This window comes from Pleurodeles waltl, chromosome 3_1 (genome assembly GCF_031143425.1).
Source record: "Pleurodeles waltl isolate 20211129_DDA chromosome 3_1, aPleWal1.hap1.20221129, whole genome shotgun sequence".
In the NCBI taxonomy this organism is placed as follows: Eukaryota; Metazoa; Chordata; class Amphibia; order Caudata; family Salamandridae; genus Pleurodeles; species Pleurodeles waltl.
In genome coordinates this window covers 664146858-664161326 of record NC_090440.1, presented here as the reverse complement: position 1 = coordinate 664161326, position 14469 = coordinate 664146858, and the positions used below count along the sequence as shown (strand labels likewise).

Genomic DNA, 14469 nt, shown 5'->3' with positions numbered 1-14469 from the left:
AGGCTCCTTTCAGCTCTAATTCAGGGAAAGATAGTACAGAGTTAAAGTTTCCAACTCTGGTCTGGAAGGACGATGCTCTGTGCAGGGTTACAGAGCTGTACCCCTCTGTATCTGGGATGATAGTATGTGTACAGGCTTAAAGTGTTTGCCTCTACTGCTGGATAGATAATGGTCTGTATATGGTTAGACTCTCATCGCTAGGGTTAAATAGTGAATGGTGTTTACAGAGTTAGATTCACCTTATCACCTCAAGGACTTAATGGTCAATGCTTTTTATAGTGTTGCAGAGACTGTCACCTCTAGGATGCATAGACCATGCTCCGTATGGGGTAACTGGGCATTAGAGCGCTGTATCTGGAATGATAATAGTGTGTACAGCCTTTCACTGCTGTGGTTTAATGGTGAATTGTCAATTCAATGCTGCAGAGTCTTTAACATCTGGGGAGGGTGAACAATGTTCTCTGCAGTGTTACAAAGCACTTTAGCTATGTATCTGACAATATAATGTTTTTTACAGGGTTAGAACCTTTCACCTACAGGGTTTAGTTGCCCATGATTAGCACAGTTAGATTCTTTCACCTGTATGATTTAATTCTGAATGATATGAACAGGGTTGCAGAGCCTTTCACCTCTAGGGTCAGTACTGGTATTGTACTGGTTTACGAAGCAAGTCAGCTCTTATAGATAATGGACTTTACAGTGTGAGAAGCTTTTACCTACATGCTTTAATGGCCCATGGTTTGCATAGGGTTAAAGCCTTTAACCTCTAAAGTATAATACTGAATGGTTTGGACATGGTTGCAGATCCTTTCGCCTCTAGGGTGGCAAAACAATGCTCTGGACGGGGGTACGAAGCAGTTCAGTTCTGTATCTGTATAGCTAATGGTCTTTACAGGGTTAGAGCCTTTCAACTATAGGGTTAAGTGGTCCATGCTTTGCATAGGGTTAGAGCCTGTCACCTTTATGGTTTATTACAGAATGGTTTGCACAGTGTTGCAGAGCTTATTCTAGTGTAGGGTGCTTAGACAGTGATCTCTACAGCGCTACAAAACAATTCAACTCTTTAGAGTTATAGATAATGGTATTTACAGAGAAAGTGCCTTTCATACCAAGGTTCAATGGTGAACACTTTATAGAGATGCAGAGCCTTTCACTTCTGGGGTGCATAGATAATGCTCTCTACGAGGTTGCAGATCATTTGTCCTCAGTATCTGCAATGATAATGATCTGTCCTGGGCTACCACCTTTCATCTATAGGCCTAAAGGTCACGTGGTCTGTAAAGGATAACAATCTTTCACCTCTATGGTTTAATGGTGAAATGGTCTGTGTTATATCTGGCATCCTTGGTGTGTTCCCCTGTTTTTTTGCCTTCAAACCTCCTGTTTTACTGACTTTGTTTTCACTTACTTACGGGTCTGTGCACTTTCACTGCTAATCAGTGCTATTGTGCTTTTGTTCTTTCCCTAAAACATTATTAGATTGGCATATACCCAACTGGCATATTTCATCTAACTGAAAGTCCCTAATAGAGTGTGCTACATGTGTGCAGGGCCTATAGATTAAATGGAATTAGTGAGCCTGCAGCATTGATTGTGCCACCCACATAGGTAGCCCTTTAAACATGACTCAGGCCTGAGCCTGTTTGTGCAGTTTTGAACTGCCATGTCAACCCGACAAAATAACCCTTTTGCCAGACTCAATCCTTCCTTTTTAATACAAATATGTCACCCCTAAGGTAGGTCACAGGCAGCCCCAAGGGCAGGATACAGTTTATTTAAAACGTTGGACACATACATTCAAGATTTATATGTCCTGGTAGTGCTCAACCCTTAAATTCATTTTTCACTGCCTAGCTCTCCCTTAGGATAACATTGGAGTTGGCTTATAACCTTTTATAAGTATAACTTCCAATTGGGAAGAGATAAATTTTCCAAGTTCAGTGTCTCTGGAATCACAATTTAAAATCACAACTTATGGTGAAGTCGAATTCTAAATTGCAATTCTGAAAATGGCACTTTTAGAAAGTTAACATTTTCTTACTTTAGCAATTAAGTGCCTGCTGCCTTCTTTTGCTCACAAGTCTGGGGTGAGGTGACAGCTGGGCTTTGTGTATTCCAGCCAGCCTGTCATCTCATGCTACACGTCATTGCAGTTTCTGCTGAAACTCTGTGCTTCCTAGTCGTCTACATGGAAGGACTCCCAGCAGACTAACAGACCTCTTCTTTGCCTCTGAACACAGGTATGAGGGTTGGGCTTCCATCCCGGGCCTAGATAGGCAGATTAGGGCTACCACTGCTATTTGCTCTCAAGTAGAAACTTAGTAGTGTAGGTAGGGGATATTAGATACACTATTGTGACACTGTGGTGGTCCTCTTCCTGTGTTTCATTTTCCTGGTCACTGTTGTAATAGAGTTGTGTTTAATTATTATCATAATCTCAATTTATGCCTTTCTCACATAGAACTCAGTTGCTTCAATAAAACCTATTGAAGGAAGATCGTGCTTCTGTTTGTCTTTGCATGTATGAGATTTGTATAGCTGAGAGAAAGGGGTATGATCTGTTCCACCATGACTTCCCTGAGGAGTCTGAGTGTCATGCGACAGGCTTCCACAAATCACTTTTAACTCTAGTGCTGGTGAGGTGCTGCTAGCTAGCCAGAAGGGTTAGGCCCACAGCTGTCATACGGTGTGGGATCAAAGTCAGTCCCCCACGCTAGGTGGTGCTGCCGCCCAAAATCTAGCAGTCTTGTTACTACAACAGGAGTCCTACAACAATCGTTACACACAATAGGAGCTTAGATGTGACCAGATGGAACATGTTGGACCATCCTGGGCAGGATGGGACAGAGGAGCTGGACACAGCCTCACGCCCGAATAGGCTGTGTCCTGTCTACACACAAAGGGCTGCATAACTCCCTTTAGTAAGTCTTGAGCAGGGCAGGAAGGGCAGTGACTCTGTGCACCTCAAAGGCATGTCTTTGAAGTCTCCTCCACTTCAAAGACCCAAGTGGGTATAAGTACTGGATCTCTGACACTTGTGGGCCTGCCGATACTCTGCCAGGAAGAAGGACTGCTGTGCTGCTGTAGGACTGCTGTGCTGCTGGACTGTTACTCTGCTGGACTCATGCCTTACTATGCTGACCTGCTGCTCTCTTGCCTGGGAGTGAGAAGAACTTGACCTGAATCTCTCCAAACCAGGACCCAGAGTGACTCCAAAGACTAGTTGGCTGGCCTCCTGACCTGATGTTTCAGGGACATAAAGGGCTTACAACCACCCTGCTTCTACACCTGGACTCTGAAATCTGTGAGTCTGTCTACCAAGTGGTGCCACTCAGTCCTGGACTCTTTAACTTGGGCCTAAGATGCTTGCTTCAGTAAAACCAACACATCCTCTGCTGTGGGAGCAGACCCGACACATTGCTGCTGTTGCGTGATAGCGACCCGGCACATCACTGCTACTCCATGGGTTGGAACTGATGCAGCACACTCGCATTGCCGCATCTTGGGATCGGCACATTGCCTTCAGAACTACTACAATGTGATATGTACCATGGCCCAAGCTTCTCTGCATTACCGCTATTCGTGGATCGAACCCAACGTGTCGCCTCAACTGAACCATGCATCCTTGACACTGTTCTTCACATCACAGGCCCAGTCGACAGGATCCTCAGTGTCAACCCATCAGGACCTCGCACCACATCCTCATAGCATCTCAGAACCGATGCATCGCCCCGACTGCACGACACATCTTATTTTCAGACCCATGCAATGCTCTGCAACCAGGATTTAAGGTACTTTGCTTTAGCTGGCCTAACTGGGTCTATGTAACCGGCTTGCGCTCCATCATAGTTGGCCTGAACTTTTGTCTTTGTCCCTGTCCAACGAAACCAGGTATTTCCAGTTGCCACTTCTTTGTTTCTATGCACTGTTTTACAGTTTATTCTTTAGAACTTCATAACTTCTATGTACTGGATTTTTTTCCTTTTGGTCTAGTTTTATTTATTAAATTAAGTTCTTATTTGATAACCATGTGTGGGATCCTTTTTGTATGGTGTTTTCACTGTTTTATTATTTGAAGTGTTTCACAAATACTTTACACATTGCCGTCAAGTGAAGCCTGACTCCTCTGTGCTAAGCTACCAGAGGGTGAGCACAAGCACAGGTTAATTTAGGGTTTGCTTGTGCCTTACCTTGACAAGAATTGTGGTTGTGCCTTGCACAGGGCTCACACCTAGTCAACTAACAACCCATTTTCTCACAGTCTGCACAGGTTACAGCCTTTCACCTCTATGGTTTAATACTGAATGGTTCCCACACAGGGTTACAGCCTTTCACCTTTAAGGTTTAATACTGAATGGTGTGTACAGGGTTACAGCGTTTCACCTTTAGGGTATAATCTTGAATGGTTTGTACAGGGTTACAGCCTTTGTTAGTGAATCGTCTGCTCGCGGTTACAGCTTTTCACCTCTACTGTTTAGTATTGAATTACCTGTACAGGGTTATTGGATTTCACTTACAGGATTAATAGTGAATGATCTGTACAGTTACAATCTTTCAACTCTAGTTTTAATAGTGCATTCCCTGTACATGGTTACAGCATTTCATCCCTAGGGTTTAATGTTGAATGATCTGTATAGAGTTACACACTTTCGCTTCTAGGTTTAATAGTGAATGGTCTGTTCAGGTTTACAGCCTTTCATCACCAGGGATTAATATTGAATGGTCTACATAGGGTTACAGCCTTTCACCTCTAGGGTTTAATAGTGAAAGGCCTGTAATACTGACATCCATCCTCCCTGTGGGCTTCCTGGGGTCACTGCTCCCTGAGAGCCTTCTGGAGTCACTGCCAGCTCTTGGGAGCTCTCCTAAGGCCTCCCAGAGCAGTGTTGCCATAAGGATTTTTGGGGCACAGGCAAGATTACTTTTGCCCCCCCCCCCCGTTTGCAATTTTACTGCCCGTTGTCTACTCATTGAAGCACTCATAATACCAAAAACAAATCAGAAATTGGCTTCACACATAATTAGTTGAAATATCTTTTTCCAGGGCCCCCAAAAATACTTAAGATGCCACTGGGCAAAGTGAGAGAGACTTGGAGGTAGAAAGGTAAACTGAGAGGAGAGGGTGAGACATGGAAATCAGATATGTGAGCTACAGAAATACAGCGTTTCTTCCCCTTACCTTGGAAGCACTTGCTCACTTTGCCCATGCTTTAAAATGTCTCTGTTCTCAAGTCACTGCTGTCCCGAAGGAGTTCTCTGAGGGCCTATCCACCCTGTGCTCGGACGCACGGTGACCTTTCCACTCACCCTCTCCACCCTTCTCTCATGTTCAGCTTGCAGTCAATCCCTGCCACCAGGCGTGGCTTTGGGGCTTTGACCGTCCTCACCACGCCCCCAGGTATACCCACTTTCACCCTCTTTTCTGGATCAGTCGGTTGCTGGTGTGCAGGATCCAGATCTTCTGCAGGGGGTCTGTGTGAGTTCACCAGCCCTGTGGGACATCCTTGTAGCTGGCTGGTGCAGCCGCAAGACGCGTGTCTGCACCAGGATTTACTGAACTGTAATGCGCAAGATTTTTTTGACAAAGCATTGGTGATATTGTGAAATGGCTTCTATGTTCTTTAAGGTTTACATTATTGATTACATGGCACCTCCTCTGTGTCTGAGTTCACAAGGTTACGATCCGTATCGAGCACACAGGCGTATTATACAGGAAATAGCATTATATACTTGTACAAGACTTATGCTGGTACTGCTAGTTCTGGGTGCCTCTTCTGACGAACAAGGCCTACACCACGCTCATGAGAAAAACCTTATTCATCATAAATATTAAGCTGTGTGGCGGCATTAGTGGAGCGAAACACGTTTGAAAAGAAAACAAATGAAAAAGAGTATCTTGATTTTAAGAATTAATGTATGCACCCCCATGTATTGGATATAATGCTTGGATCCATATTGATGTCTTCGTCTAATGAAAGTGGAAATATTTCGCTTGGACTTAAACATAATTCTGACGATAGTCTGCACGTTCCAGTCCAAAATGTACATAGGCAGTAGGACGTCCAAACCCATATTTAGCTTTGTTTGCTGCTAGCGTTCAATCTCAGCTACAAAATGATTGGTTATCATTTTGAAGCCTGCACTCTGTTTTGTCAAGGTGGCCATCAAAAAAGATTGCCCTTGCACTGAAGGCTTCCCACACAGCATTGTAAACTGTAGGTAAACGACTAGTGAGGGTGTTTCTTGGTGTCAGGAGTTAGTTATGCTCAGCATAGAGAGTAGAAAAGTTAGTTACAGGCAAGCAATTTTGAACATCCTCCGTGTATTCATCAGGGAAGGCACAGCGCATCTCTCTGATGTTCTCATGGCTGTGGAGGAAGGTAAAGTTTGATGGTTTCGACCAAGCACAGAAGGATTGATGGGAGTGTGTAGTGCACAGAGAGATTCCTTCTGTGTGTCTCCAACTTTACAACACAACAAGATGATGGACGGAGTGCTGAAACTTTTCAAACACTCACCCCAGTCACAGATCTATGTTAAATCCATTGTTCTTTTGTTCACTGTGCCACCCCAGTTTGGACCCAGCCCTATGCAAATCAGTCTTGACCCTGTTCGCCATGGGAAGAGTCCATCCCGAACTGTCAGGTCAGGTCCTCCATTGACCGCAAACAAGCATCCTGGGACTGGCTTCAGGGCATCACCCCGCATCAGCCAGGCTAGCTTGAATCCAGTGGTACAGTAAGCAAGGGACCCATGTCTGGGCATACCCTTGCCACTTCGGGTGAACATAGCAACACAACAAGATGATGGACGGAGTGCTGAAACTTTTCAGACACTCACCCCCAGTCACAGATCTGAGTTAAATCCATTGTTCTTTTGCTCACCATGCCACACCAGTTTGAACCCAACCATATGCAAAACAGTCTTGACCCTGCTCCCCATGGGACCGGTGCAGCCCCAACTGCCAGGTCAAGTCCTCCCTGGGCCATAAATAGGCATCCTGGAAACGGTTTTGAAGTATCACCCCTCATCAGCCATAGATGGATAGATGGATTAAACCCAGATCTTTGTGACATAGGGTGAATGTTTGCCTTGTTCAGCATTTCGTCCATCATCTGTTCTTTTTGCCTTTGTCACCTAAGTGGGAAGGGTATGCCCAGACGTGGGCCACATGCTCACTGCACCACTGGATTCAAGCTAGCCTGGCTGATGAGGGGTGATACTCCGAAACTGGTCCCAAGATGCTGGTTGCTGGTCCAGGGAGGACCTGGCCTGACAGTTCAGGCCAGACTCTTCCCATGGGAAGTGGGTCAAGGCTGATTTGCATATGGCTGGATCCAAACTGGGGTGGTGTGGTGGACAAAAAATGATGGATTAAACCCAGATCTTTGTGAGTGGGGGTGAACGTTTGAATTGTTCAGCATTTTGTCAATCATTTGTTCTTTTTGCCTTTGTTGCCTGAAGTGCGAAGGTTATACCCAGACGTGGGTCCCATGCTCACTGCGCCACTGGATTAAAGCTAGCCTGGCTGATGGCTGGTGATACTCCGAAACTGGTCCCAGGATGGTTGTGTCCGGTCCAGGGAAGCAGTTCAGGCCGGACTGTTCCCATGGGAAGCAGGGTCGAGGCTGATGGCTGGGTCCAAACTGGGGTGGTGGGCAAAACAATGATGGATTAAACCCAGATCTTTGTGACTAAGGAAGTGAACATTTGAATTGTTCAGCATTTTGTCCATCAGCTGTTCTTTTTGCCTTTGTTGCCCAAAGTGGGAAGGGTAAGCCCAGACGTGGGTCCTGTCCTCACTGGGCCACTATATTCAAGCTAGCCTGGCTGATGAAGGGTGATACCTCGAAACTGGTCCCAGGATACATGTTTCTGGTCCAGCGAGGACCTGGCCTATCAGTTTGGGCCGGACTGTTCCCATGGGAAGTGGGTCAAGGCTGATTTGCATATGGCTGGATCCAAACTAGGGTGGTGTGGTGGACAAAAAATGATGGATTAAACCCAGATCTTTGTGACTGGGGGTGAACGTTTGAATTGTTCAGCATTTTGTCAATCATTTGTTCTTTTTGCCTTTGTTGCCTGCAGTGCGAAGGTTATACCCAGACGTGGGTCCCATGCTCACTGCGCCACTGGATTAAAGCTAGCCTGGCTGATGGGTGGTGATACTCCGAAACTGGTCCCAGGATGGTTGTGTCCGGTCCAGGGAAGCTGTTCAGGCCGGACTGTTCCCATGGGAAGCAGGGTCAAGGCTGATGGCTGGGTCCAAACTGGGGTGGTGGGCAAAACAATGATGGATTAAACCCAGATCTTTGTGACTAAGGGAGTGAACATTTGCATTGTTAAGCATTTTGTCCATCAGCTGTTCTTTTTGCCTTTGTTGCCCAAAGTGGGAAGGGTAAGCCCAGACGTGGGTCCTGTCCTCACTGGGCCACTATATTCAAGCTAGCCTGGCTGATGAAGGGTGATACGCCGAAACTGGTCCCAGGATGCTTGTTTCTGGTCCAGGGAGGACCTGGCCTATCAGTTTGGGCCGGACTGTTCCCAAGGGGAGCAGGGTCAAGGCTGATTTGCATATGGCTAGGTCCAAACTCGGATGGGGTGGTGGGCAAAAAAATGATGGATTAAACCCAAATATGTGTGACTGGGGGGTGAACGTGTGCATTGCTCAGCATTTTTCCATCATCTGTTCTTTTTGCCTTTGTCTCCAACTTTAGGCTGTGCAAAGCATCCACTACTAGTGATCGGTCTGAGTGGAGAGAATTTTTTTAATATGAGGTGGCACAGCTTCCCGGAGCATGCTTTTTTATGCGTGAGAACAGGGTATCATTTACAGCTCAGAGCTCACTGTCGAAAAGTTTGTTTGTCTTCTCTGAGAACTTAATCCGGCACAAGGCATGCTTACTGGCACTTGATTTCAGCTAAATGAAGATGAACTCTACATTAGTGGGCCTCAGACTGGAACATGAGCCCAATTTATAAATCTAGGAATACAAAGATTTTAGGAGTGGTTCTACTGAATCCAATATCGTAATCTTCAGTATTGCACCTGCAACTTGTGAGGAGATCGACGGGTGAAGCAATTGGGTGCAATTTAGGAACGCATAAGGAACAGACAACAGAGTGATACTAAACTTGCATGAAAAGAAGAACAGAGATGCACACCTCATGAACTGAGAGCAGGGAAAGCCATAACAATGGAAAAATGTACTGTGAGTCACCGAGGAGGAAGGGGAAGGGATGGTTTGGGCCCCAATCACATGACCACAGTATTGCATTGCAAAACTGCAGAAATTGTGTTTATATCCTTTGTTCTTCTGCTGGACCCAGATCTGCTTCTGGCCTGAGTTGTTATCCTGTACACTGTTCTCAATGTTAAGAAATGATTAATCAGTTTGCAAACTTGCAGAGTCCTGCGGTGCTCAAACTTAACTTGGAAGACTCCTTTACACTACTAAATGTGCAGCACTCTACTCTGTCTTCCAGATGAATCTGAGCTGAGAATGGACCAAGTAGAGCATATCCCCCAATCACTTGCAAGTCACTCTGGTAGCTTCCGCTGGGAGGCCCAGCAAGAGGTGCACGGCATAGACATGCTCAAGCCAGATCAACGGGACACTTTTTTTCTGAGTAAGTAGAAAAGAATAAATATACAAACACAAAACAGAATGACTGAATGTATGGGTATGTGTAGTGTTAAATTCTGGTCCTACAAACTACATAAACCCCGTAGATGGAGCTGAAACGATGTTCAGTGGAATTTGAAGGAGCAGTGGAGGAAAAGTGACTAATATTCTGACTAAACAGGCATTAGAGGCTACTGTGATATTGGCCAAAGAATACAGCTACATATTCCTGATAGGAACTCCACCGAATGTCTCCTTGAGTAACACGTCTCCATCATGTCGCAGAAACGCCTCCCAGTTACTTTTAAAGTGTTACTAGCCCTAATACATATCGCTGTAAAGCTTTATCAAAATATTTAACAGTAACACATTGCTGAATAGGTTTCACAGGAGCACCCCTAATATCTCGCAATAAACCCCCAGCAACGTTTAAAGTAACACCTCCAGTGCTGCCCCTGAATCTCCACTTCCCTCTCCCACGATTTTACTAATTCAGTCACAGTAGGCCGATTCTATCTGGACGTCATTATCTTGTCCTCTCTTTGTTTCCTCTCTTTGTTTCCTCTTTTGCTTCTCCCGTTGGAATACCGCCCCTTCCTTTCACCCCTGCTGAAGCTCTTGCTCATTCTCTTCCAGCGTCTCTCACTTTTCCCCATTCCTTCTCTTCCTACAAAGCCCTCTTCTACGCTCCCTTCATTCTGCAAACCACTTTCCCTTCTCCACTTTCCTCTTGTGCCTCTAACCCTGCTGTTGTTTCTGCTCCTTCCCGCCTGTTCCATCTGCATCTCTCCAACTCTTTACTTCACCGATGGAGCCCTTCTGCCTTCCTCTTACCTTCTGTGTCTTCTTTTTCCTGATATATTCTTGAAGCTCTTGCTCATCTGTTTCCCCTGCAGTTCTTCTTCTCTCTCATTTCTCCTGAAAGTCTTTTCCTCTTTCCTGCACATATTCTTCCTTGATCCGCTCTCCTCTATAACTCTGTTCCTTCTGCTTCCTAATTTTGGTGAGATTTTCGAAGCTCTGCAGAGTGCTTCATGGCATCCAGTCCTTGGGATGTCAGGGGAACGGCATTTAGTACATCTGCAACAGTCTTTGTTGCTTTCGATTAAATAAGACCAGAAACAAGCTAACGCCCAGAGCAATCTGTCTGTTGACAGTAAACTTATACAAGTACACCTTTTTTGCTGCCTTAAAAATGCCGCTGTAGCCTAGTGTTTACTCCGAACGTAGCTGCAACAAGAACACTGCCTGAAAAGTTACATGATCCAAAGCAGTCTCAGAAAATAACTCACTAGGACACTGCTTGAACAGGGTCACAGACTAAAATAACCAGGACCTTACATGAAGATTGCATTTCCAAACAGGAATTTTCTTTAGCAGGAACAAGAAAGAGCAAGAAAATATCCAAGGAAGAGCGTGTCTAATACAGAAGCAGAGGTAGAGCAGGCCAGATATCCAACCAGGATATTGTCTGAGCAGGGTCCAAAGACAGCTGACAGAATATATGAAAGCGAGACTTAACAGAAACCAGTGGCATTGGTCAGAGAGCACCAACACACAATTTTGGATCCATAACCTGAGACAGTAGGAGACGACCCAATACGAACCTAAATAAGATGAATAAAGAAGATATTCTGGAGAGCAGCATACAGCGTAACTTTACCTCTCCCTATCCATGGCTGTTTCTCCCTCGAAGGATTGTCACTGACTTTATACATATAGAATATCATCTTCTATATGCAGGATCCCAGTACACAGGAGAAAAATCTCTTTTTATGACCTGTCTGTTTAAAAGCACACGTTAATATAGTTTTAGAAAAATATCCAATTAAACATTGAACGACCTAGGTTTTTTGGCCTCTGAAACTCTGCGATGTCCCCTTTTAAAGAGAGACAGTGAAAAAAAACTTCAGCAATTAAATAAGCAGCCTGCTTGCCTCTCCAAAAAATGAGAGTCGACGACGTGGTCAGTTTAAGGGATCTGACTGCACATCTTAATGAACTGCCTCTCAACTACCAAAGCAGTACTCTCAATCATAGAAGATCAACCTGACTGGCTCAATAGAAAGGTTCTACCTATCTGAACACTTTCTTTATTTTATATTTCCTCTTTACATTTTTAAAAAGTCCCTTAAAAGAAGTTCAGAGACCACAGGTTTACATTATTATTTTAAATGTGTTAGTAGGGGTAACCATTAAAAAACACAAGTTAGAAAAAAAGAAATCTAATTCTCTTGTAAAGTCTACCATGAACCCGCACGCTTGTAAGTAATTAATTACTTATAACATACTCCAGCACTAAGCTGAATGAAAAATTTCCTACCTATTGGTAAGGAAAGTTTCAATTCTATTAAGGACTCAGAGGCAAGGATTATGCTTTTTGCTTTCTTCGCTTTTATTACAGCAGTCATTAAATGCATCGTCAACAAACCACCTTTCTCATGAAACACTGGGAATTTAGTAAAAACAAACAAGACAATGCAATCAAATCAGTCCATAAATGGCCAATCCAGAGGCAGCGTCCCCATCATAGTCCTTTGTCTCTGTCTCCAGTGCCTCTTTCATCGCACAAGTCACACCATGGCCTTTTTCTCATGAATCCTGGTTCCCAGTCTCCGTTCCTGGAAGAAGAAAAGGAATTACCAAAGGAATCCACAGAGAATAATACACAAGTAGAATATACCATACACATTTAATGGGGGAAACGCATACCCTGACTCGTGCTCCCAATCCTGTCAGAACGCATCCCTGGCCAATGCCAGGGGATCCAGTCTCCAACTGAAGAACATGAGCAGTTGGTGATCCAATGTGTAGGCAAAGAAGTCTACCGAAAACAGGTTCCACTTGGTTTGCAGACTGGCGAAGGCTCCTGGATGAAGCTTACAAAGGCTGGTGTCCCAGAAATGGTAGGACTGCCAGTCTGCTACCCGGTTCCCCTGACTGGCAAGATTCTCCGCCGTAACCAAAATCTGATGGTCGAGGCAGAAATCCCAAAAATCGGTTGCTAGGTCCGACTTTACCCTGCACTGCATCCCTCCCAGGTGGTTTATATTTCTGACAGCCGAGATGCTATCCATCCTCAGCAAAACACATGACTGAATCTTGTCCTGGGTCCAACAACGCACCGCAAATGACCCACCCAAAAGCTCAAAACAGTTGATGCATAATCTCTGTTATGGAGGAGACCAGAACTGGCCTGTGGAAAACCCGCAAGCTGTCGCAAGGACACTCTTTGCAGAGCTAACTCTTGGCTACCTTCCAAGAGGGGAGGCTCAGAGTAACGTCCGTTGAGCCTATGACAACCCCCAGAAAAAAACTACTTTTATCAGGAGTCAGAAGCTATTTCCCTTCGTTGATGGTGAAGCCGAGGCTTTGGAGCAGGTTGACTGCTAGCTGTAGCTGGATCGACAACTGCTGGGCGCCCTGTGCCAAGAGAAGCATGATGTTGAAATAAACAATGAGTCGGATTGCATGTGCCACGAATCTCCTGTGGGGTGGAAAAATTGGCATGGCCAAATATGGGTCCTTCAGATCCAGGCAAACCATCCAGTCTGCAGCCCGTGAAACATCACAAAGGAGCTAGAACCCCTCCATTTTGAAGCGGCGTTACACCAGCGACTTGTTGAACTTGCATAAATGTATTACCTGTCTCTATCCTCTGTCGGCCTTGCCTACGAGGAAAAGATTGCTGATGAAGCCATGTGGATCGGGGGAAGTTGGGCAAATAGCCCTTTTTTCAAGCAGAGAGGAAACCTTCGCATCCACCAAATCTGCCTCTTGACGTGAAAACTATAGTGGTCTGGGATGTGTAACCTGATGCGGTACCCCATGGAATTCTAAATGGAAACCCCGCTCCATTTACAGGATCCATGCATCGTTTGTGATTGTCTTCTAAGTTTGGGAAAAATTCACCAGACGGCCCCCTACTTTTATGAAGGAAGAAGGGTGCACACAACGGAATTTGAGGCAGCATCGAATCTTTTAGGTCCTCTTCCTGTGAAGCACTGGCCGCAGGTTGGATAGAAGTTTCCAAAACTGGTTATGTCCTGGTATTGGCTACGCCTGGAGCCTTGCCTTCTAGGAGGATACTGGGATTAGTGTTGGCCAGCCAAATGGCCTCTGCTTCGACTGGCCCTGTGGGAAACCTGAGAGGAGAAAAACATTTTAATAAAGAACTGGGCTTTGTCTAGTGACTTAAATATATTGACGAATTTCCAGAGCTTCTTTATAAAGGATTTACCAAAAAGTCCCCCTTGCATCACTGCTCCCACTTAAAAGCTCGCGAGGTCTCTGAGTTTCGGGACCACCTTAATGATAGGGGACAGTCTTCGCTCTGTGGAAAACGTGTAGTTAGCGTTGTCCACGATGGTGATTGTGCGCTGTGCTCACCCTGAAAGAACTTCCGGGGAGATGAGGGATCCTGAAACCTTGGCATCCTCACCCATATCTAGAATATTGGTCAACCGACCCAGAGCTTCCAGGAGTTTAACCTGGCTTACCTGCCAGGACCTGCTGATACCCTTCCTGATGAATTTGTCTAAGAAGTTAGCCATTTGGCAGTTCACCTCAAGGGTCAGGGCAACCGTCCAGTCCAATGATGGGTGAGGGCACTCAGCTTTGAGGCAATTACGGGCTTCTTTCCCCATTGGGCACGTAATTCGCAACCTTCATGGTGGGGGCCCTTTCAGACGAACAGGGGTGGAAGAGCTCCTCAGAGTCCAGCATGTCTGACCCGTCATCCTAGGATCCAGGGGTGTAGAAGTGGGGTGGGAAGGGCACCAAGGCCGGGATGGGTCAGTATCGTCATCAGTATCCCTATGGGCATCATCATCCGTGGGTGGGG

At 45.4% G+C, this 14469-nt stretch overlaps 1 protein-coding gene across 2 annotated transcripts in view; it reads left to right on the top strand.

Annotated features, from left to right (window-relative positions):
• B4GALNT4 (beta-1,4-N-acetyl-galactosaminyltransferase 4) overlaps positions 1 to 14469 on the top strand; it is a 701168-nt gene that overhangs the window by 531696 nt on the left and 155003 nt on the right. For both annotated transcript variants that reach the window (XM_069223201.1, XM_069223202.1), the window contains exon 10: positions 9487 to 9630. In XM_069223201.1, coding sequence (XP_069079302.1) covers positions 9487 to 9630 — 144 coding nt within the window. The remainder of the gene's footprint in view (positions 1 to 9486; positions 9631 to 14469) is intronic.